The sequence below is a fragment of the Aythya marila genome (assembly GCF_965140915.1).
Source record: "Aythya marila genome assembly, chromosome: 1".
NCBI lineage: Eukaryota > Metazoa > Chordata > Aves > Anseriformes > Anatidae > Aythya > Aythya marila.
The window spans coordinates 166,333,150-166,358,567 of record NC_139042.1 but is presented as its reverse complement, the minus strand read 5'-3'; the positions used below and the strand labels follow the sequence as shown (position 1 = coordinate 166,358,567).

Sequence of the window (25,418 nt, the reverse complement as noted above, 5' to 3'; positions counted from 1 at the left end):
GATGCTTGATCTGTCTCTTATGGCAGTCTAATTGTGTGCCATTGTTTGCAAAGTTAGCCCTTTCCCTTGTTAATAGCAGGAATGAAACTAATAGATCAATCTTTTGCAGCCCAGGGAAATAACCTTCAGTAAGAAAACATTTAAAAGGTCAGATTCAGCTTTCCAGTTAAGTTTTCCTTAGTGAAGAGACGAAATGAAGGTATCTCTTTGCAAAGATTTCCTCACCCTCTTCTAACACTAGCCCAGCTTCTCTTTATAAATGCAAGCAGCTTTGGGGACACTCCAACACATGTTTTGTTACCCACAATTTATTGGCCAAGAATAGCTCTAAGTAGAGTTGTGGTCATGCCCTCTACCCTGGCAAGTCCTCTTCATCAGGGACTCTGGGACTGTTATGTAGGCCCTGTTGGGTATTCAACATCCAGTTTAGGCCACACACTGGAAAACAGCCCAGGAAATAAATACACAGCTTTTGCAGCCCATTTCATAGCATACTGGAGAAGAGCAAAAACAAGGCATCAATCTCTTCTTGTACAAGCATGACTTCAACAAGTGTCTGTGGGTGAAAAGCTCTAAGTGCAATCAACAATCAGTTGTCTCCGATGACCACATTTTAAGCAGAATAGATACACTTGTAATTCACATAATACATTTATTAAGTTAACAACACCATATTTCCACTTTGGTTGACTGCTTAATTTCTTATCTTATTCAGATTTTTATTTTTATTTTTATTTTTTTAGAGATTTTACAGATTATCAAATATATGTATATAATCTGAGAACAGAATAAAAGGCAGAATCCTGCTGTGTTAAGAAGTAGCATTGTATATTGCTATGAACCATTGCAACCCAGGTATTCTGCAGCAGCTAGCAACATTCTTTGTAATAGCTAACTTTTCCTTCCATTTCTCCAGTTCTTGTTTGCTACAAGATAAAGGAATAAAAAATTACAAACTGCGGGAAGCTTGCTGATGCCAAAGGCATCTATTTGGGCAATGGAGTTCTTAAAAAGCATCCCCTCCAGATGACAGAGACATAAAGTTGATAATGTACACAGAAGAAAGTGTCAATGGACAGCATTTCAATTCTTTTTTACTAATGAATGAGGATACAGTTGTCTTCTACATCATTTTAAGGGACAAATGCTGAGAAATGGATACTCTCCATTGATTCCTAGATATCTAGGAAGGAAACTTTTTCATATAGTGGACAAATATTTAAATATTGCTTCAAACATAACCTATCCTCCTAAATGGCATGGAAATCTGTCACAAGGTCTTGGCATAACTCAGCTGGCTGCAACTGTTGTTCTTCCCAGCAGCAGTGGCACATAATTGAATGACAGTGGAGCACACTAAGTATGGAAAGCTGTCTTCTGGATAGCAACAGGAGACCATTCTCAGATCTGAAATTCTAGAGTCTGTAGCAAGCAAATAAAAATATGCAGAAGGATCCTGATTCTTGAAATATACATTTTTGCACCGTGCCTATTTATAAAAGAGCTTGATAAATAAATAATATATATATTTATATATATATATATATATATAAGAAATTATTGCAACTCAGAATATCTGGGTTGTATTCCCAGCTCGGCTTGCTCTTGAGAGAGCCACGTTCAATAAATAAATAATAATAAAATGAAAGAAATAAAAGAGAAATCCACCAAGAAAGCCTTTATAACTCAGTTTCAGTTTCCCCACATCTTACAGAAAGTCTAGGGAATCTTAAATAATAGGGGTGATCTCATTTTTGTCTGGAAAGTATGTTGAGATGAATTTGTGGAAGATGCTTACAAGTGTCATGCATTATTATTGTGTTAGGCAGACTGTATGAAATCCATTTGACATTTCCTTCTTAACATTGATTGTGGGTGGTAACATTTCTGTATTCATTTTCAAGAGGATTCATTATAGCTCTGCCTGGTGTATAATTGTCTGCTTTATGATTAAAGAATCTTCTAAGAAAGTCAGTAACTTTCCCCACTCTTTTCCACTCGATTAAACTAATGTATCATCAAGTGTTTTGTTTTATTATTGATCCTGCCAAGTAGCTCTCCTGTGTTCCTTACAGCAGCGTATGAAGTATCAAGGTGAATTTCATAACTATATTTGGGTATTGGAGTTTATTTTCTGTACTTTTTGGAAGGTTAGCATGACATGCAGTTGAGGAATGCTAGGGGAAACCATTGTTAACACGAGCAGGCTGTGCCCAAGCTCAGATTGCCCCACTGAATTCTGCTTTGTGTTGCAAGTAGTTAAATCATCCAATACCAGGATGCAGCTTGGATCACACAAACTCAGAATCATCTCTCTTCTGTTATCACAACGTTGAGACTAGTCCTCTGCATTGCAGATAACGGCAACTCTCCTGTATGTCACCAGTGGCTGGAACCTAGCGCTGAAGTCAAATACTCCCCAGTTGGATGTGTCTGTGAAGCGTGGTGGTAGGGGAGGAAGTTTGGGGAGGAAATGAGTAAGCCATCAGCCCATCCCAGCCTGTAGCTGTAAGGCAGGGACACTGGGCCAAGCAATGAATCGGGGAGGAAGTGTTGCAACAACTAACCCTCCTGTGTGCCTTCTCTGGAACAGCTCTGAATAATAAATAAAATAAAATAAATAGAATAGAATAGAATAGAATAGAATAGAATAGAATAGAATAGAATAGAATAAAATAAAATAAAATAAAATAAAATAAAATAAAATAAAATAAAATAAAATAAAATAAAATAAAATAAAATAAAATAAAAAATATTTTTGGGAAATGTTACTGAACAATTAGTGCAAGAAGTAATGATATATTGCTAGTTCTGGAAAAGGATCATGCACAGCTCTTCCTTAAAGGTGCTCAGCACCCAATAACAGGGGAGCGCTAATACAAAGAAAACCATTGCATGAAGTTACTGTTTTTTTTATCTTGTGGTCTGTGTGACTTCTCTTGGCAAAGTGAATAATGTCAGTCATGTTTAAGATAAAATTACAGTTACATTGATACTTAAAAACTGTGAAGGCGGTTCTCTATTTCCCATGGTATTTGCACTAGAGTATTTCATGTAAAAAAAATATAGTGGTGTGCATACATTCTTATAATTTCATGTGTCTGTCTACATGCTTCTCATTTTTTGCAACTGACTCCTGAGCAGTTGGGTCCCTGGAAGAATGAGATGAATGAAAAGGGTGTCCTATGGGGAAGGGGGCAAACTGAAGCAAGTGGTGACCCTATGGAAAGAGAGGAAATTAAACATGACATTCCCCTGCCAACTGGGTATTGGTTTGCTCTATGGTCTCTGTGAACAACTCTTCACATTTTATTTTTCTTTTAAAATACTTTTGAAGTGGAAGAAAAACTCTTTTACCACTGCTTCCTCCCACTCTTTTTTTCCATCATTTCTTAACTGTCAAAGTACAGGCCATCGATAATTTCTTGTGCCCACTGATGTGATGTAGACTATCAACTTTTGTGTACACACCACCCTTATCTATGACATTTAACTTTAATCTCTGGTATTTACATTCTTTATGCTTTCCACTTTTAAATATATGAAGAAAGAAATATATGAAGGGTGGGTGGGTGAAGTCCATTCTTTGAGTATTAGATACTTGCACAACAGCTGCTAGAATGAAATTTCCCTGGCTGTTTAGTGAGAGGATAGTTCAAATTGTAGTCAAAATTAGGATTGGTACACCAGATTATGTGTGGGTGTGACAAATGAAAAAGGAAATGCTTGGTATTTTTATTTGTAGTACAAAACTAACCCAAAATAATATCAGTGGGTATTAAATTCTGTATGTTCCAGTGGGTCAGTTTCAATGGAGTACAGAAAATAGTTCGGCGTATGGTAGTTCAGAGAATTCTCATGAGACTTTATTTTAGAAGAATGACTGAAGTTGAAACACTAGTAGTAAGGAATACATGATGCTATGGGTGTGGTATGTGCCTTTTATCCTCCTGAATTCATATTGTTCTAAATTTGTGTTAATACCATCTTTAGAGATTCACAGTAGCATTCCTTATATTTATTTATAAACACTGAAGAAACACTTTCTTAGCTGCAATGGTTTTTGAAAAACATTTTACTGGAGTCTTTCATGTCACTCACCTGTAAAAGTGAAAAAAAAAGTTTCAGTCAGTGAAAACAGAGGTGACCAAAGAAGACTTCTAGGTGCAGTAGGGAAGTTTACATCCCCATCTAGCAGCAGAATCCTTTGGCTATGGGAGACATGAATCCTCTTCCAGTTTAATACTATGGAGTTATTTAAAGTCCTAAAACTGTCAAGAAAGCTGTGGCAAAACAGTTGGTGATCTACCTACATGAATTTGTGAAGAAATAGGAAAGACCAAACCAGTTGCAATTCCCTATGAATTTTACTGAAGAAAACCTGTGACAAAGGGACTCGTGGCAAATGAGTCCTTCTGATATGAACATGGACTGAGCAGTGATACCTTCACTGGCTGGAAAGTGAATGTTGGTTCTCTGGGTCAGACTTGGGACTGGGAATTTCATCCACTTTCCCATAACAGTCCTGCCACAGATTTCCTTGTTGAACTAAGCAAGTAGTTAATGGCTTTGGCCTCTGTTTTTACTGTTCACAAAATGGGATTCTGATCCCTTCCTCCCAAGGGTCTGTGAGGTTAAGTAAAAGGATGTTTATAAAGTGACCTCATATTGTTCTTATGGAAGAGGTGCAGTTTCAACAATTTCAAACATAATCTCAGCATAGAGTGTAGCATGGATATTACATTTACTTACACAGCAATGCTGCCATGCATATATGCTTTCTTTCAGTGGTCACATGCAAGGGTAGCAGGATGGTCTGTGCAAGTCCTTTCTTGGAGGATAGGGAGAGGGACCACAGGCACCTCACTGATAGCAGTCACCCCTTGCTGCACTGATGCCCTGACACTGTGTGAAAACTGGGTGAAGTTTCACTAGTCCACACTGCCCCTGCCTGCTGGGAAACCTTGGGGGATGGTGTGAGCACCTCCTGGTGAGCACTGTTCCTTCAGTGCACATGGGATGGTGTCCCTGCCTCTCCTTCTCACTTTATGTGACCATGGTTCCTGCTGTGCACACCCCTCCTCTGTTAGCAAACATGCTCCTTGGGCACATAGATACCTCCATTCGTAACTCTTATTCTGCTTTCAACCTCTCTCCCCCTTTGCTTTGGTTGGTGTAGTTCAGATGGTACTTTCTAAATTTCTGTCAATGAGTGCTGTCTGTTGCAAAGGCTTTTGTGTTACTTGGTCTCACCATTCCCCCCTCCTGTTTTTGCAAAGAAAGGACGCAGCATATTGCCAGAATATACTCTCTAATAAGGCTCCTGGACAGTTGTTGCTTTCAGTCTCCATGCACACTGCGACACACTGAACCATGGGCAAGGGAACAAATGAACTGTACAGAGCAGAAGAGTGTGACTACTGCAGAAAGTGTCATAGAGGTACTGTCACAGGCAGGATCATGAGAGACAAACCAATGAACTCCCACCAAAACATAGGCGCATGTTTCTGCTCTCACTTTCTCTTAGGCAGGCTCCACATGTAGAGCGCGTGGAGGGGCGTGCGTGTAGGTAGGAACACGGTGGGAGGTGGAATTGGAGCAGACATGACTGATTTATGGCAGGAGTTTCCTTTACAGTCATAAGGGGAATTTTGCTTGGTCACAGCAAGCTTGAACCCTCATGAAACAGAGTGAATCATTTGATGTTAAAATAAAACAGAAAATGCAGGGGGAGGGGCATGGCTGTTTTTTTTTTTTTTTTTTTTTAAATAACGTTAAAATTGTTTCCTTTGGTGCTGGCTTCTTAAATTGGAATGTGATCCAGAATAGTTCTTGTGTGCAAGCCAACATTTGTTTTAAGAATTTTTATTGTCTTCTTTCCCGCTCCCCTCTCTCCCTCCTGCCCTCCCCTCTGCTCTGCAGATTTACACTGACTGGGCTAACCACTACCTAGCAAAATCTGGCCACAAGCGGTTGATCAAGGATTTGCAACAGGACATTGCAGATGGAGTTCTGCTAGCAGAAATCATCCAGATCATCGGTAAGCTCAGGGTTCAGAGAAGCACTGAGAGCTGACTCTATGCATGGGGGAATATATAATTCAAGTTGAATGTATTTAACAATAAGATGAACCCTGAATAATACAATTTGACTGGGTCCATATGTCTCTGATATTTGTGTGGTTCATCCTTGTCTTAATTAAAAAATATGTTTATGTGAGCATGTTTGGAAGTGGCTGTTTAACCATACTTTAAATGGCCAGAACTGTATCTTACACACTTTGAATTGTCAGAAATGAATGCTCCATTAAACCATATGTCTCCCATGTGTGCATTTTGTTAGTTGGAGTGGTTCATACTTTCTGGGCTGTCTTGAAACTGTATCCTGACCCTGCAAAGACAATTGTGGAAGATTTCATGTCAGCAGTTATTTTGCAGGGGCTGAAGAATTAGCAGCGACCTCCTTCGCACTTCCCACTTTGCATGATTTGGCATGTGGAAGCAACTGCTGCTAACAAGAGTGTTGTTACTGTGCGACTGAGCTTTACTTAGAAAGGAGCTCTGTGTCAACAAAACCCTGTGCACTTTATTGCTGTGTCTTTTCTGCTCTTCCTTTTTTTTTTTTTTTTTAATTACTTTTTAATTTTTTTTGTGTGTGTGTGTGTGCTTTTTGTTTTGTTTTGTTTTGCTGGGGGGTGGAGAAGAAAGTTTTATCTCCTGGTTTACTTCTTTCTCACCTCTCTGTTTTGTTTAGCAAATGAGAAGGTTGAAGATATCAATGGCTGTCCCCGGAGCCAGTCTCAAATGGTAAGAAAAAAATACATTTTTAGTTTGTGTTGGCACTTCTACAGTTTTCTAAAATGCTTTTTAAAGATTTACTTAAGCTGTGCATATTCTGTCCCATATTTAACATACAGTCCTAATTCTTACATACTATTCCTGGAACTTGTTTTTTACACATATACTTTGTGTTTGTATCTTCATTTTTGTGTTAGCTAACTTTGGGAACTGAGGTAACTCAGCAGCAAAACTTCATGAGTACTAATTAATCCAGAACTGCTTTAGCGAACCTGTTCTTCTCCTGATTATCCAGATAATTTCATTTAACTTCATTTTTAAGGGCAATAAATCCAAGAACAAATTTCTAAGTGGAGTCTTTGTGTCTGGAAAACTGGTTTGATGAACAAGACTTGCCAAATTATTTCTGAATATAAATAGCCTTTTGGATTGTCCACTGTAAAGTCCAGTTAGATGCACTGACTCCAAGACTTTCAGAAATAGCACTTTAGTCATATAGCTTTCTGAGATATAGCTGGCAGCTGCTTAAAGACATTTTAATATGCTCGGGCAACAAGCATTTTGTGACTGTGATTCATATGGAGTCTGACTAATCTTGTGCTGTGTTTATGGTTAGTAAACTACATTTAATAAGATAAATCCTCATTGGAAAGCTGTAGAACTGGCAGGTACAAAATCTGAGCATCAGTAACATCACCATGCATTTACTGAATCATTTACAATTACAACATTCTTCCCCATGCTGTGGACTTTGCCTGTCTGTTCACATCCAAATGCTATATGAATAAGGTGTGCTTATGAATATAGTGTAGCTGGCAAGGATTTCAGAGTATCATGGTTTGGAGGAGTTTGCATAATAGCAAACTGCTGAAGGTTGGCTTAAAAGTGGGAATGGAATACAAAAATGTTGCATTTATTCATTTATTCAGTGCGTTTTTAAAAAGTGGAAGGTGTTTTCTGCAAAGCTGTGAAAGGAAAAAAATAGAATTCCAGCAAAATGCATGTCTTTTTTTTTTTTTTTTCCATTCTTACTTTTCATAAAATGTGGAGGTTTAGAATAAGTTTTTTTTCTTGCTTTTGGGCTTTTTGAAAGTCCACAGTAAGAATATAGGCAATTTCCTTAATAATAGTTATTATTTTAATTACTCATATTACAGCAGCACCTAGTGGCCCTGGCTGAGAACTTTGGGAACGCCAGTGTGGAACTCTAATATTACACACACAGATGGAGAGATAATCACTCCTTACTCTAATCACATTAAAACCTGCCATTCCAGACAGACAAGACAAACAAGAAGAGACAAAAGCACAGAAAAGTGATATTATTTCCCCAGGTTGTGTAACTGGTTAGTGACCATCTAGGATTGCTGAGGGACCCACCACTCTGATATCTATCTAACTTCATTTCCATGAGACAAAGCCAAGCTACAGGGACAAATATTCTCTCAATAATAGTTTGCACAATGTTTGCATCTAAAAAAAAAAAAAAAAAAAAGGCTCTTCCTTCCTCGTTGACCAGAAAATCTTTACATGGCGTATGGGATTCTTGATTCTATCTCTATCTCTAGTGCAGTATAGGGAAGCATGGTTGCTGCAATAGTACCTGAGTACCTGCAGGGTTCTCTTTGGTCTGTATTCTGCCTCCTGCAAGCAGAACTCTGAACTCAGCCAGACCACAGAATATGTCTCAGTTGCTCTGCCTCTCAAATAGGGTGCTTTGAACACTCCTGCACACCATCATGCATCAGTACTCGCACAGTGCTAAAGCATCAGTTCAACTACTAGAAATAGTAATTTCTAGTAATTCAGTCACTTTCTTTTTTTACCTCTACAGTCATATCAGATTATTTTCCTGCCTTTTGAAATACCAATTTTATTCTGCTGATTTCTTTAACTGTGATAGAAAAGTTAAAGTGTACTAGAGTACACTTTAAAGTCGTTAAAGTAGCTCAAATTTGTAAGCTTTCTTCCAAAATCTCTCAAAGACCCCAGGTATTAAGTCTGCTCTTCATTTGTCTCATTTGGATTGTGAACTGATGAACTGATGTGGCCTAGCAGAAAGCAATATTTTATCACATTTTCAGGTATTTCCCATGGCAGTTCTCAATTTTGTTAGCCTATTAGACAATGATAAACCAAATCTCTTCTTGTAGCAGTGGACTCTTGCGTATTTGTAATATTCAGAAAAAAAAAAAAGTAAAAAAGGTTTTTTTTTAAAAAAAAGTAACTGTTCTAAGCTAGTTCTAAGCTTATCTGAAATAGGCCAATATGTAATAATGTGCCCTATTGGGATTTTTCAGAACATCAGCCATCAAATCAGCAGTAATCAAGCTATTCCTATAAACATGCTATCCACTCATTCAGTGCTATGATACTCCTGAAAGTATGTTAGCCATTCATTCATTTGTATTCCTATGCATATTAGCCATTCACCCACTGCCTTCATTTCAACCTTTTTAGTTTATAAACCTCAAGAATCCCACCACCCTTCTCTTTCACATATGTTTTCGTGATCCTTGCTCTCATAACTTGCAATTAAGAAGAAATGTTTTCTGTATTCATTTGCTATTTGATATCCTTCCCAGGAGGTGATGTCTAAGACATTTTATTAGCTTAAGTTAGAGAACACTGACATGGATTGTCTGCTGCTGGGAATACAAAATATGCTCTGTAGATTATACCAATATAAATTCATAATTAATCATTACCAATATTCCCAAGTTCTGTTTCACTCACCATTTGGTTTTCCTCTTTCCATTAGCTTCATCTTTCAAAAGATTTTTGAAGTATCTCAGTTCAGCTGTTAGCAAAATTCATAAACATATTTTCATGTTTATTTTAAAAACATTTTAAATGTTTCTCTTTTAGTTTTCTTCTAGTTAAGTCTGTTGTAATGTCTTGCACTCTGCTCTCATATTGGCAGCAATACAGAAAAAAATTGTAGACCAGTTGAACCAGCTCCACAGGTCCAAGTTCATAAAAATTAAAACTTGTAAACTTCAGCAGCATCCAGTTTTTATATAGTTAGCTTTACCAGAATCCTCATGGCTGTCATTAACTTGTGAGATTTGAGATTTGCTTCTCTGCTGAATAAATATGCTGTGGTAAAATGATTTTGGTATTTACTATTAAGGATTAAAATAAAAATAAGGATTTAGAAGTTTGTTTATTAGAATATACATATACAAGCTTTTTGAGATTATTTTTTTCTTCACAACTATCTCATTCAAGGAGGAATATGTCACTCGAGACTTTTTTTTTTTTTTTCCAAATCTCTTTCCTTCAATGGAAAAAATGATGCCACATTAATCTTTTCGGAAGTCTATCAGTTAATGAAACCTAGATTTTTTTTTTCTTTTAAAAGAAAACAAAAGTCTTTCAATGATTTACATTTTGATGAAATAAAATTATAATTCCTTTCTGCTTGTTTATAATCAATTTGTTTCTTTAATTTCTGTTGAAAATCCTGCTATCATTAGAAAAAGCAGGAGAGTATTTTGGATAGAAAATACATTGTAAAGCTTTTCTATAATGGTCCAAAAAGATAGAATTCATATATATTTCTTCTGAACATATTAAAAAATGTACTGAAAGATCTCCAGTGTTTTTTCTCTAAACAGATCACATCAAAGATGTTTCAAGAATATGAAATATCATTTGTAATCCATTTTAGAAAAAATGCAAGAGAATTAAAGTGTTGGACTGAAAATCTTTTTGTGGTGACAGTACTGTCCCTTGACAGTTTTGAAAAACTAACATTGAACATTGCTGTTCTTTCTTCATGCAGTCTGTGGTGCTTTCAGCTGCACAAATAGTAAAATAAAGCGAAAGTTGCAAAAAATGTTGAGCATATATATTTTTTTTTTTCACATTGAGTTTTTCTTAAGATCGATGTTGTTTTACTATCATTTTTTCTTCCTTGGAATTAGCTCTTACTAATTCCCATGGGAACTGTGTTCCAGTACACATCTATGTAAAAAAGCATTCTTAATTGTAGCTGGTAACAGGGCTTTTCTAATATATATTGAAGGGCAGGAAAGACCCTTTTTATGAAAAGACTCCTAACATAGGAGACTTTAATGCATTTAATGAAGACTATTTTTTTTTTTTTTTCATTTTGTCAATCTTATCTTTGGCACTGTTTCCTACCAGATTGTAAAACCATGCTTCAAAGATAATTTTTACAGTTTGGGATACGCACATACTGCAGTCCAACAGAGGGAGTTGTGTTCAATGAAAATACAGGTCTTGCTTACCACATCCTGGATATCAGAGTGTTAGAAAAGGTGTTAGAGTTGTAGCACATTGCCAAGTGGATATGAACTTTTAGTAAAAATCTGTAGTTATCAGAGCTGACACTTTCTTTGGGGAAGTAGTAGTGTATTTGATACAAATGGGAATCAATGGGACCATGTGCCTCACTAGTAAGATTGTTTCTACAGTATTGTATTTCATTTCATTAACAATACCTTTTAAGAGATGTTAATAAATTGAAAACGCTTCAGTAAAAAGCTACAAGAATATATGTAAAAATTGTGTAGTTTAGCAGGAAGGTGGTGTGAGGTCCCTGCTTAAGCAGGGAACATCTTTGTGATAGAGAGAACTTTCTGTAACATAAAAAGTGTATGAAGTCTGAACCTGAAGTAGGACAAAGTGAACATGTCTATACAGGTAAATGTTGTTTGGTGATGTATTGGGTGCTTCCTAGTGTTGCTGCAGTCCCGCAACTTCTATCCCTCTCATGCCAGCCCCCAACTCCACCCCTCCAGCTCCTTTTTTGCTCACATGCTTAGGTTTTCCACCAGAGGAAGCCAAGGTTACAGGTTGATGAGGTGCTCGCAAATCACTTCTTAGCAGAGTCAGAGTGTGAACAGGATGAATAGGAACTGCTAAATTGATGAACAGGAAACTGAACTGCTAGATGTGCCACAAAGTATACCTGCCCTACAGTATGTACACTTTCCTTAGTATTCTTAAGTATCCTGCTGTCACACTTCCTCAGACAGGGATGTGCTGCACAGACACTGCTGAGCAGCATCCCGCAGTATCCAGGAATGTTAATATACAAGGAGGAGAATATTGTTATTAGCATATTATGTCTAAAAATTGTTTGTAAAGCACAGCACCGTTTGGTATAAAAGAAGTGTGGTATGTTCTAAGACCCATGGAATTTTATATGAGATTGTGTGGGTTTTGTTACGTGGAGCTCTATGAGGACTGGGAAGCTTGGAAATGTCATCCCTATTTTCACTGTCAAGTGGGCCCACATGTGAGCTCTTCCTCTCTGCTCAGTGTTGAATGCTGCAAGAATCTTCTGGCTTTGCTAGGCCATTTTTGGCAAGATTGGCCGTACAGGCTCAAGATGTATGACCCAAGATATTCATTCTATGCTTTCTAGCAGATCCAGGTGAGCGTTCCACACAAGTGTAACACATACAAATATATGCAGAAAGTTGGCTGTATGTAGAAATTGTTTCATTACTAATGGAAGTTCAGTATGACTTTTAAAAAGTAATCCCAGCTCCTTTATTGTGCGGGCCAGTTTCTTCCTCCAGTGATCTCCTTCTTTTAAAATTCTGACTGTTGCCCCATGACTATCAATGCATCTTCACAGATTTCACGACTGGCTGCTGTAAAAGTCTTCTGAAAATACAAAGGAATGAGAGACTCAAGTTTTGTGTTTTCCAGATTTGGTGTGCTTAAATGAACAGAACACAAGTTAGTAATCTATTTCCCGTATTTCTGCAGTGCCTGCTTGTGCACTTAGTTTTCAGAAATGAAATGAATAGCCTGAAGTGTATTAATCAGAGTGTATATACCTCCAAGTAATCGGGTCTAAAAAAAGTAAACATATTTCCATGTTAAAAAAAAAAAAAAAAAAAAAAAAAAAAAAGAGGAGAGTAACATTTTCCTTTCAGATTTTCAGTAATTTGTTCCAGAGAGGCCAGGGATCACTCATAAGTTGTTTCTTGGAGAATCCCATAAAATCCATTAACAACTTTTCATTAAGAATGAAAATTGAGGAAAAACAAGGAATAACTGAGTTATTGTGAGTAAAAACAGCTTTTAAAAATACAGACTATAATTCACCTCCCCTAAAGATCTGTGCTTGTAAGTGACTCATGATGTGCAAAAAGGAAAAGGGATGAATAGTAAAATGAAAAATCTTTCAAACTGTTACTCAGGATAATGAAATCTAAATCTAGTGGTGAAGTTGCAAAAGGATCTTGCAATTCAGAATAAAAAGGTGTGATGAACTTCTATTCTTCTTTACCAGAGAGGAAATGCAGTTTGCATAAGAGAAAGGACAAGGCCTCAGCTGGTACAAATCTCTGTTAAAAATAAATAAATATATATATATAACCAAAAGGAATGGCATCTTGCAACATTGTCCGGATGGTTTCAAAAGTTTATTTCCCTATCCTCTGTGATAGGCGAAGGGAATCTGGGATTCAATAGAGTATCTCTCAAAAAGGGTAGAAAACCAAGTACTTTCAGGTGATAAGTTCACAGCATGTTGTCTAGGTAAGCGATCTCAGTAAAACTTGAGGGAATGAAACAAAAACAACTACAACAAAAATAAAAACAAATTTTAAAAAAAAAAAAAAAAGGAGTAATTAAATTCTGAACTCCTGCAAGACGTTTCCTGTGTTTAAAAGTAGGAAAGCCCATATTTTAGCTGTGTTACATAGAAAAAATCTGTAAGATAAAATTATAGCTTGGGAAGGGGGAGGTGGTGCGATGCTTAAAGGAGAGCAAACAAAGAATATACAAAGGTGTTATGTAAACGACTGCATAGAAAGGATGAGAGGAATATTAAGAATTTGGCTCAGATAGGCAACTTGTTAGAAAGGTGACTTTAATTTGCATGAGATTATTCAGATCTGGAATAGAAGAAAAATAACAACAACAACAAACAACAACAACAACAACAACAACAACAACAACAATAATAATAATAATAATAATAATAATAATAATGATTCTCCTTCCCGTGACACTATATGTGTATTCTAGATCACTCGCTATTTAGCATGACCACATTGGGAATATACATACTTTATTCATTTTGCCAGAGAAGTTTTCCAATGTACAATATCAAAAATAGCACCTAGGGGCCTCTACCTTTGCATACAGCCATGAAAAAGCTGGTAAGCGTAATTTCTTCTCCATTTGATCAGCTTTCTGGGAACACCATTATATATATACTGTATATTATATTATAAGCTGTATAACATTAGCATGGGAATTTCCTTTATCATCTTAGAATTCCCCTCTGCTCTGCAAGTCTTCTGAAATTTCTTCTCTCCTACTGAGTAGATGTATGTCTGTATAGTTATATAGCTTTTTCCTCATGGGATTCAAGAAATGAATGACAGAAGGAGTTGTTCATCTCATAGAGCCATTGTAGTATCCCTACAGTTTGAGATAAATATAGTTCCCTAGGATGTTGAAAACCCTGGAAATGAGGATGTGCAGCCTTATTTCCAGCTGATTGAAAGCGACAGCCGCAGCTCCAGGGATGTCTGCTAAGTTCAGAAGTTTATCCCAGCTTGGAAGCCTGTAGTGGCAAACTGTCCCCATGTGTCATAGGAGGATTCCTTGTTCTCCCTGCATCTTTAACAAAACAAGCCTGTATTGTACAATGCCACAGTAATTAAGAATAGCTGTCATTTTTGCAGTGGTTCCCTGGCTACACCCTCTGCAACTAGGGAGCATAGCCATTTTGGTCTCCCTCGCACCATCTGATCTTTGAGGCATCTTTTGACTGGTAAAAATAATTTTAGCAAAGAGACAATAACGTCAGTGCTGGCTAAAGTATTAACAGTGTGTGTGCTCCAGGTCAAACATCCGAAACCATGTAGTTTACCCCTTCATCTTGATATATTTCATGAATCTGTCTCTTTTCCTCTGGTTCCATCTGTGTCTACAAGGATCCTGGGGCTGGTTCCAACTGTCTTCACAGCACTTTATTCATTTTCTTCTCCTTAGTGAAGAATGGTCTGGAGTATTCCCCATATTGCCTATTTGCTTGCTGTAATATTGCTACCCTTCCTACTTTCACCTGTCAGGTGCACTATAAAGGACCTGGCCACAAGATAAGCAGTGGTGTCCGTGTTACAACTGAAACTCTCTCATGACCTTCCACCATCTTGGAGATCTGTTACTTCTCAAGCACACCTTGATCTGCATAATTAAAAGTCCTCATTTTATTTTTGTTCCAATTAATTATACCAGAGTTTGGACAATGAAATAGACCAAAGGGCTTTAGGTTGCTCTTGATAACTGCCCAAGTTGTCCATGCCTTCATGTGGCCTCAAGCTGGGATGTTACCAAGAAGTAGAGGTGGGGAGGCTGGTGGTGGTGGTATGTGGGCATTTTGCTTTCAGTATAGCTAAGCCTGTTCCTGCATGCAATTCTTCCCTGGTCTTTGTAAGCAGTGGTTGAAGTATCATGCTCCCTATTCCCTGGGAAGAATTTGTCATGGTAATGCACAGCTTATACATACTCTGGCGTCCCTCCTACCAAGGATTTACTTACCACTTAATTCTGCATTTCTGAATCTAGCTTTTGTGGTTTGGCAGAGCACAGCCTCATGCAATTCTTATTTTAGGATTGTGGGTAAAAAACCATTGGAGTCACATTGGTGACAAATACTTCTCCCAGTCTCCTTTCTCTTACCTTTTAACAGTGGCAGTTCTGGATTGAAGCAAACAAGACTGATCCATCATCTAAGCAGGTTCTAAACAGATACTTATCAAAGGAATGACAACATAATACATTTTCAGAGTTCCTATTTTCATAGAATCATAGAATCACAGAATGGTTAGGGTTGGAAGGGACCTAAAAGACCACCTAATTCTAACCCATTCTGCCATGGCCAGGGATGCCACCCACTAGATCAGGCTGCCCGGGGCCATGTCCAACCTGGTCTTGAACGTCTCCAGGGATGAGACATCCACAACTTTTCTGGACAACCTGTTTCAGTGCCTCTCAGCCCTCTGAGTGAAGAATTTCCTCCTAGTATCTAATCTGAATCTACCCTTTTTTAGTTTAAAACTGTTTACCCATATCCTATCACTATTTGCCCATTTAAAAATCCATCTATTTTATAAGCTTCTTTTAAGTACTGAAAGGCTGCTATGAGGTCTCCCCAGAGCCTTCTTTTCTTCAGGCTGAACATCCCCAGCTCTCTCAACCTTATAGGAGTGGCGCTACAGCCTTCTGATCAGCTTCATGGCCCTCCTCTGGACCTGCTCTAACAGGTCTAAATTCTTCTTGTGCTGAGGGCCCCAGAACTGGATGCAGCACTCCAAGCAGGGCCTCACAAGGGCAGAAATCAGGGGGACAGTCACCTCCCTCGACTTTCTGGCCACTCCTTTTTTGATGCAGCCCAGAATGCAGTTGACCTTCTGGGCTGCAAGTGTGCACTGCTGGCTCACGTCAAGTTTTTCCTCCACCAGAACCCCCAAGTCCTTCTCTGCAGTGCTGCTCTCAATGATTTCTTCTCCCAGTCTGTACTCATGTCTGGGATTGGCCAGATTCTGATGGTAGCTGATGAACATTTGCATGTGTTGTTGCAAGTGTTGAAGACTGAACATTTCCTGGTGGTAGTTTCAAGTAGATGATTTTTAACTTAACCAGCAGTGCTTTCTGAGATTCTTCAATGGGTAGGTGGTGTGCATTAAATGTATATCCTCACTGGAGTTCCCAGGGAAGCACCAAAGACTGTTACAGCCAGAAGCATGCCTTAGCGGTCCTTCTGAAGACAGCTGGACAAGTCCTCTCATTTCAAAGACGTTCAGACTGTAAATCTCCTCTTCGAGAATCAACCGCATTCCCATCCCCTTCCCCAGTGACTGGCCTCACTGATCCAGAGAAGAATTTCTTGGACACTTTTGCCACATCCCATCAGTTGTAATGCTCTGTGCAGTGTGCAATGTACAAGATAGTTTCCAAGTGTGTACAATTTGTTTTCCATACACTGAGTGTTCAAACTGACTGTCCCATTTAAATCCCCAGTATTTCTTTGGTTGATGATAGGAATGTAGCCACTAAGATGCATTTCCATTTAGGAATACTGTCCAGGTTTATAGGTCCCTGAAGCTTATTTCTGCTGTCTGAGAACTTCTATGGCATACCATTCATACATCATTTTTGGGAGCTCAAAGCAGAAAGAAATGATTTTTAAGACTTCCACACTTGTATTCATGTCACCACCCAGAAATAACGGAGATGATATCAGGAACAAGCCAGGAACAAACTTCCCTCTCCTCTGTGCAGGGAATTGGCACTCTGCTAAACCAGCACAGTGAGCATCAAGTTATACCTCACTGCCTTTAATTTGCTTTTGTTGTTGTTCATTTGTTTTTGTTTTAGACGTCAACAAACCCTTTTGTATGAACTTTTGTATGCCTTAGTGGAGGGTCAGGGTTTTTTTGTGTAATCCTGTATTGCTAACAGTAATGCATATAGGTATATCAACTATCTAAATATACAAATAAACAATGCAAATGGAAAATCAATTACAGTAAATAACCTCTCCTTCAGCAGTAGAAATTTAAGCTTATCTTATGCTTGCAGGTGCAATTACCTGGACATAAAGACTAGAGTACAAATAAAAATTAGAGCACTAAAAATAGAGCTCTGTGGCACCCCAAAAGAAAAATTAAAAAGTGATCCACCTGAGGGTCCATCTAAGGATATATTATAGGTACAGATATGAATGGTGGAAATTGAGGAAGAAGAGAGGAAAGAATTTCTGTAAGGGTAAGGTTAAAGATGCTAATGTTAAAGATGACTGATATTCAAGGAGGAATGTGTTGGAAGTCTGGTTCCAAGTTTTGCTGAAAAGAGATTATTAATGGCATTAACATAGCTAATTTGAGTTAGATGAGAAGCAGATTCATTTAGCTCAGAACTGGCAGAAGGGGGAATTCAAACTGCTTTTGCAAATAGCTCTTTAAAAAAAAAAAAAAAAAAAAAAAGACCAAGAAGTTGAAAGTAAATATAGATGTGGTGAGAGCTGTGCACACAAGCAGTGTAACAGTTGACCTTGTTTGGGAGACCAAACGTGCCTCTATTGTAAGGGAGAGAGGAAGGTAAGGAAATGATGGTAGAAATTCTGCAAGTGTTAGATCTAGTAGAGGATAAAGGATAGGAAGCTTCATCTATCTTGCCTAAGGATGTTACAGACATGGAAAGGAAGGGGAGGAGAAGGCAACCAAATCATCACTTTTGTAATATGATTTGATTCTGGTTTGACTTTTTATTAGACCTCTTTATTCTGCACTGAAACAAACAGTTCTCTCTACATCCAGAGAAGATCTGAGAACATTAAAAGAACCACAGGATTGATGACAACCTCTCTTCACAAAACAGCTCAGAGTTACTCACTCACATCAGTCAATGAGCTGCATATTCCTCTGAGTCGCTCACATTTGACTGTCTGAAGTCATAAAAGAAAATGCCACAGGAACACATCCTAGATATTATTTTACTGTGCTGGAAGAAGTACATTATTCATTAAAAAAAAAAATAAAAAATCATATGCAGGCATAAGTCTTCTTGTTTATGCTTAGAAATTCCCTGTCTTATTAATGCATGGAGTCACATGATGTCTAGATGTTAATGTAATAATCAGGTCATAAGACGTATTTATATTGTGATGGTATCAGTCTCCATTAAAACTAACAAAAATTTAGACTAAGTTAGGGATGCTTGGTTAGGGCCAAGATTAAGTTTATGTACAATTTGCTTTTGCAGACAAAGACTGTTGAGAACAGAGATATCTTTTCATTCCTTAAAATAAAAAATGTCCCCTCACAATTTTTTTTTTATTTTTTATTTTTTTTCCTCCTAGGAATTCCTTGAACCTCCCTTCCTTTAATCTGTTTGTCAGTACATACATGCCACTGATGCATGACTATCCATCTGTGCTCATTTCTTCTCCCAGCCCCTCAGCTATGCTTGTCAGGAATATAATTTTATCAGAGAATCATTGCGTTAAACTGTATCAGGAAGATAAAACAGTGGAGTAATTTATGCCTGAAGAATAGTGGCTGACATACACATTGAAGTATTTATTGTTTGAAGAGATGCAGTTGACAATTTTGCCATTTTCTCCCATTTGTAGTTATCTTACTCCCCTCTTCAATCTCTTCCCCTCAAAAATGTCATGTGAACATTACCTGAAGTATCATAATTGATCAAATATATACTTGTGATACTGATGCTTAGACAAAGAGATGTCCGTTAATAGAAATTAACTGGAAAATTTTAACACAAACATCTATTTCAAATACATACACACTAATTGACTATGACATGCATTTTAGAAAGCACCTGTTGGTTATATTTGTTAATACATTTTTCCCAGGATAGCAGCAGCAGGATTACAGTAAATATGTGTGCTTCATGATGGTGTATTTTTATCATCTTCTATAGGGAGATTATGTTATAAATACTAGGAATGTCTAGAATGTTTACTGGATTTAAAAATAGAGAAGAAAGTGCATGATGTTTAGCTGAACAGCAAAAATGCATATTTAATCTTTACAAGAAAATAAACAGTCTCTGAAGTGGTTTTCTTTTACAGTGTATCCAAACAAGACTTTTTGGTAATTTTGAGATTTTGTCAGCTTTCTAGATTTTTATCAAATGTCTGGTTATTTTGGAAATGTGGCAAAGTGCCAGTTCTGTTATGGCTATAATTGAGGACTTCCTTCTATTTAAAGATTTTCTAACCACTCCCTTTACATTACTTCTGCTTAATAATTTTGTGTGTTGTATGTTTTTTAGGAAAGGTTATTTTTCAATGTCTGTGAAGCCTTGAACTTCATCAGAGGTAGACTTTTTACATTAGAAAGTATTATTAACTATGAAGAAGAGTCTCAAGATCTCTTATTCATTTTTTTCATCCAAAGATAATTTGCCACTGCCTATCATGGAATCACAGAATGGTTGAGGTTGGCAGGGCCCTCTGGAGCCCATCTGGTCCAAGCTCCCTGCTCAGGCAGGGACACCTGGAGCAAGCTGCCCAGGACCATATCCAGATAGTATCGGTGGTGCAGTCTGCAGTTTCAGTAACATGCAAAACTCTCAAGAAACTATGTGGGTGCATGTTTTGGCATGTAGTGCACACACATGGTCCATAGGAAGTACCTTGTGTAATTCTGATAAAGCTCTTTAATTCAACTGGAGCTTATTGAAAGGCATTTACGCCTTTCTTGCTCTCCCTGCCTGTCACTGGTGAGTGGAAGATTGTGGGAGCTTTGACATTCTGTGAGTTTTATATTTTCTGGACATCTGTGGGAGTCTAAGATGGCCATTCTTCTCTAGAGTTGCCAGAGCTACTTTCTCTGCTCCTAGGGTGAATCCAGACTGAATTTAGAAAAGAGGTACTGAACACAGTTTTGAGATTTAAACATCAAGACCCAGAAATAATACATGAGGGCACACAGCAAGTATGAATATCGTTATCATTTATTCAATTGGACGGGGAAATCCAACCAACAGAAAGATTTTTTAATGGAGTTATAGGAACTGCACAACTGTCCATAAAATGCTGTTGGTGATGTAATGTGTAAAAAAAAAAAAAGCAGTGGACCAGAAAGCAAGTTGTGGCTTCCATTTTAATGGAATTTAATGGAATTTTAATTTTTTAGGGATTTTAACTAGCACTGTTTTGGTGGAAAAGAGTTTGAATTGTGAATTTGGTTGTGGGAGGGGAGGTAGAAAGCACACTCACCTTCTCACGTGCTTAAAATTACAGTAAACACTATCCAAAAACAGTCATGCTTTTGGAATTATTGTGTATTATATCATGCCTAGATAACCATGCTGAATCATCTTGTTGAAGCTACACATACCCAATATTTCAAAGCTTGACACTATAGCAGTAAGGCTGCAAGAAAGGAGGGTAAATAAAGTACCGCAGAATGTCTTAGTGAGATAGTGTGTTCATTACAAATCAACATGATAATAAAAACAACACTGTCTTGCAGTTGTACAAAAAAGCTTGACAACATCCTACTGATCTGCTGGAGAATAAAACACCAAAAACTTGATGCCAGATAAAGTTTTTTTGGCAATATTGCATTACTTCCAGAATATAATATGATTATTACGTTAGAAATTTAGGGGAAAGAACAGAAAGAAGTTGGATAATAAAACTAATATGACAGTCCAGATGTATTTTCTCACTCTGCTCTTGAACTTTCCTTGAACAGGAGCTGCCTACATCTACTGTACCTAACTGCTAGTCTGTTTCATGGAAAGAAAGCCCACTCTGCTTGATTTTATGATATCTTTTACGGACTCACCATTTTGGAGCACCTTGTCCTTTATGCACACTAACCATCTAACCATGCCATCTAACTTTGCTTTTTTGTTAGGCAGTAATTATACCCTCAGAGTATGCTATTCTTTGAACTCTGTTGCAAATCCTGTCCACCTAAAGTCTTTTCCCAATGCCTTATTGCTGGCACAAGGGAATGAACATGAACTGCTGCATCAGAGCTGTGGTCCATCAGGGGTCAATGTTCCCTTTCTGAGAGTGCCAATGTGACAAATATTTTAGGGAGAACAAGTGACCTTGCCAAATCTGTTTGGTCCATTCCCATCCTCTTTCCCCAGAATCTTTGCTAATTGTATTATGGAGATTAGAAGCAGGAGATTCTCTGCTTGCTTTTTCAGTATGCATTTATGCACTATCGTGATCACTATTTATTCCATGATGTGAAGCATGCAGGATTTCTCAGAAATAGAAATAAATAAATAAATAAATAAATAAATAAATAAATAAGATTTTTCTCCTATAGTTGTGAACACAGCCATGGGACTAGATGCAGAGTAGGTATATTTCTTTCATTAACTGCACTCAGTGCTCTGTCAACCCACTTTACCCAGTCCCTGATTGTCAGGAGCCTATGGATGTGACCAGTCTGGAATGGCTTGAAATACCATCAGGAAGGTGAATCTCCGTGTTTGGTGAACACTTGTTAGTGAACTTGACTTACGCTAATTCTGAATACAAACTCTGTTACAGTATTACAGCTCATGACCCTCTTACAGGCAATACTGTTAAGGTACACAAAGGTAAATTGGCTTTAGTAATTGGCTTATGTTGGCTAGAAGTAGAACAGGCTGCTCACAAAGGCTGCTTATTTCAGCAGCATTAACAAATCCCTTTTCATGTAAAGGCTCTTGATCAGCTTAATTAAAAAATTAACACAATCTTTTTTGTGTGTGTGTGTGTGTGTGTGTGTGTGCGTGTGTGTGTAACTTCTCTGTTTAAATCCACTGTGACTGGAACCTTAATGCACAAATCATTAGAATACAGTACAACCAGTTTTGTTTCAGTATAAATAAATAGCGTAAGTACAGTAATCTATTTGGCAGCTTTCTGATGTGCAGGAATTATTTAAAACACAGTCTGAGGAATCTGCTGACCATATGATCAACAGATGATCATATGACATAAGTCAGAGCTATACTTGTTTTAAGTTGAACTTGTTTTAAGTTGGCCTTGTATCCAGATATGAATTAGTCCATGCAGTGTTCAGTTTCAGTCAGTCCAAAATACATTTTTTGTTAGGACTTGATTGTATTCAACCTCACAAACTGATCACAAATCACTTTTGCTTTTTGAAGAGTTGATATCAAGTTAGACTATATGTTTACATATGCAGGTCTTAGCAGTTCTTTCTGGTGGTATCCTGACCAGAACCAAACCTGTAAAGTCCAAAAAGTTGAATCTGAGAGGTCTTCCTGAAGTATAAATGTGCTTCTATTTTAGCTTCTAGCTTTTGGCTGTCTTTAATTCTATAATAATTAGAATAGGCTTTGTTTAGGCTTGTATTGTTGGCTGATTGGAACCTTGTTTGAATTATTCATACCTCTTGATTTATCTGAGTTTATTTGGAATTACAATGGGAGCGTACCGATGGCATTTCCCTCTAGGGAAAAAAATACCACAAGAATTTTCTTTGTCCCAGGGTTTCCACACTTGAGTGCTGAGACCTATTTGCATGTGAAATAAATAATAGCTCATGAAGTTAAACAGCAACAGTTCTATGTATTCTAAATGCACACATAGTCAGCTCACCAACATCCCAGTCTTGTGAGCTCTTTGGTCTGTCATTCACAGACTTCTTCAGTAATTCTTCCCAATAATGACTTTAAATTGGGTTTTTGTATAAGCTTTCAGTTTATAGACAGATCAGCAGCAACAGCCCACAGCAAACGTATGTGCCAGGGTGTCTTCACTGTTCTTGTGTATGTAAGGCTTCCATTTGAATTTCTTAGCATAGTTTTGAAAGATTTATATTGTTACATTGTATAAATTAACTTATTAGAAGATATGTGGCTCCTCCAAAGCTCAGTAAATGCTTGTTTTTCAAATAATATTGTCTGCATTTTGGAACTTGCAAACACTTGGATAACTATTTAAAACACTGCTTCCTCCTACACTTGACGTTTCATTGGCTACAACTAGAAGTGAAAGGACAAACAAAGTGTCTGTTCAGACCTCATTTTACAGGGTCAAGCACTGCTGGTGTTTGTATTAAAACATTTAGCTAAGAATTCAAGAAAAATCTTGGTCCTGTTGAATGTAAGAGCAGATATCCCATTGCCTTTTGTGGATCCAGGTGCTTTTATTTTCCTTGACTGAGCATCTAGACAAAAGATCTTGTGAAGAGTTTGGAAAATGCTTCTCTTTGGTTTGGTCATATACTGAATCATATAGTATATAGCTAAGTAGGCTGCTTATGGGCATAATATTAAAATATATTCAGTCCCAATACTTCTTTGTATATCATTCTAAGTATGGTATAAAATACAATGTGTAGGTGTACTAGCCAAAGTGAATGCCTGAATCCTTCATATGCTTTTTTTAAATTATTATTATTTTTTTAACACTAGGAAGCATAGAGATAAAACCGCATAGTTTTTATCGATTTCTGATTTAATTCTAATAGTTTTAATAACCTGTGACAACAATTCATCTTTGATTTTGTTTCTTTTGAGTTTTATTTTCCATAAGGTTTAGATCAATTTGAGTCAGTAAAATGAAGACTAAACATAAAAGAAAATCAGTGACTTATGTTATGTTCTCACATGCATGTAATTTCCCAAGGACTTGAAGTTCCAGCAGTAAGACTATATAACTTCAGATCAAGTGAAACCACTGTTCTGCACTTTTAGAGTTTGTTAATAACAAGTATTTTTATCACTTTTATTCTGATGAGATCAATCTTCTATAAATATTTTTCAGGGTAATATGCAAAATATATCTAATTAAGAAAAACGTGAGAATGTTTATAAAATCAAAAGGCCAGGAGTATAGGAAATTTGTGCCTTTCCCACACGTGCTGTAGCATTATGGCTTCTGCTGTACTCAAGACTGAGGTGTAGTCTGAAAGCATAAAGTGCATCAGGATGGACTCCATTAGCAAAATTCAAGAGATGCATTGAAATACCCCATAGTTTATCTGTTTACTTATCTTTTAAAGAATTCATCCTGTCATTGGTTGTAATTACCTTTACTTCTAAAAGCTTTTTTTTTTTTTTTTTTTTTTTTTTTTTTTTGATGAGCTAAATGAAGTTGCTATATACTAAGTTGTTCAGAAGGAGAGAATTGGAATGCTTTCAAAGGTTTAATTAAATCTGGTAAATGAGTGCTCTGTTGTAGACTCTCTTTTGACCTAATGGAGAGAAACTACTCTGTTTTAAAGAAGTGTGCATTTTCATGTTGCCCTCTAATTTTCTGAAGCTGCCACACTCCATAAATATTTAGACACTGGTACCTTGCTGACTCAGAAGCGTTGCATAACTAAAAAAAAAAGATGGTAGACAGACTCACTAGAGTGATGCATTGCTTTAAAAACCACTGTTTAAACAGAGTCCCTTTTATTGCTACCTTAAAAAAAAAAAGTCCTCCAGGGGTAGCATTTATCTTCAATTTTGTGTTCTTAGTGCATGTGTAGGGGTCTTTCACAGTGTTCATGGACTGTGGAGATGAGAGCACTAAAGCAGGGAGCTACTTTGAGACTTTAGAAGAGATTTTTTTGCCTAGTCTTTTATTTTGATCCAGGTTGTCGCAGAATCATGTTTTAGTTCTCTAAGAATTTCATGCAAGATGCTGAAATACTTTAATGGTTTTCTGAATCCAGAGCCAGGAGTTTATTCAAGGCTGAGTCCAGCACTGTATTCCAATCAAAAAATCAACACTTTCTTCTAAAAAATTCTGTAATAGGTTTCTATAATCACTTTAGAAATGATCATTGTTGCATTTTGTGCTTTACAATGTCTGCTCTAGAGACTGTTGTAGAGCAAATGTAAGATAACACATAGAAAGAAGAATGGGTAAGAAAAGATGAGAAAAGCAAGAATGCACCACTGGAGATAAGCAGAGTAAAAGTCTGTATTCTCTTAGTTTTGTTTGTTTTAATGTGAGGATGTCAAGATGTTCATAATCATCTGTTTGGCTATCCTAAAATTATGATTAGAATTTAAACTTTTATTGAGAGTAGCTGCATTGTTCATTGACTTTGTTCTTTGTTGGCATATACAAATACATACAATACACACACACACACCAAAAAAATTGCATTTGAC

General features: G+C 37.1%; 1 protein-coding gene across 7 annotated transcripts in view; it reads left to right on the top strand.

Moving 5' to 3' along the window:
- The window catches only part of NAV3 (neuron navigator 3), a 413,781-nt gene that overhangs the window by 215,661 nt on the left and 172,702 nt on the right, over window positions 1-25,418 (top strand). For all 7 annotated transcript variants that reach the window (XM_082761391.1, XM_082761390.1, XM_082761389.1 and 4 more), the window contains exons 2-3: window positions 5,923-6,040; window positions 6,754-6,806. In XM_082761391.1, coding sequence (XP_082617517.1) covers window positions 5,923-6,040; window positions 6,754-6,806 — 171 coding nt within the window. The remainder of the gene's footprint in view (window positions 1-5,922; window positions 6,041-6,753; window positions 6,807-25,418) is intronic.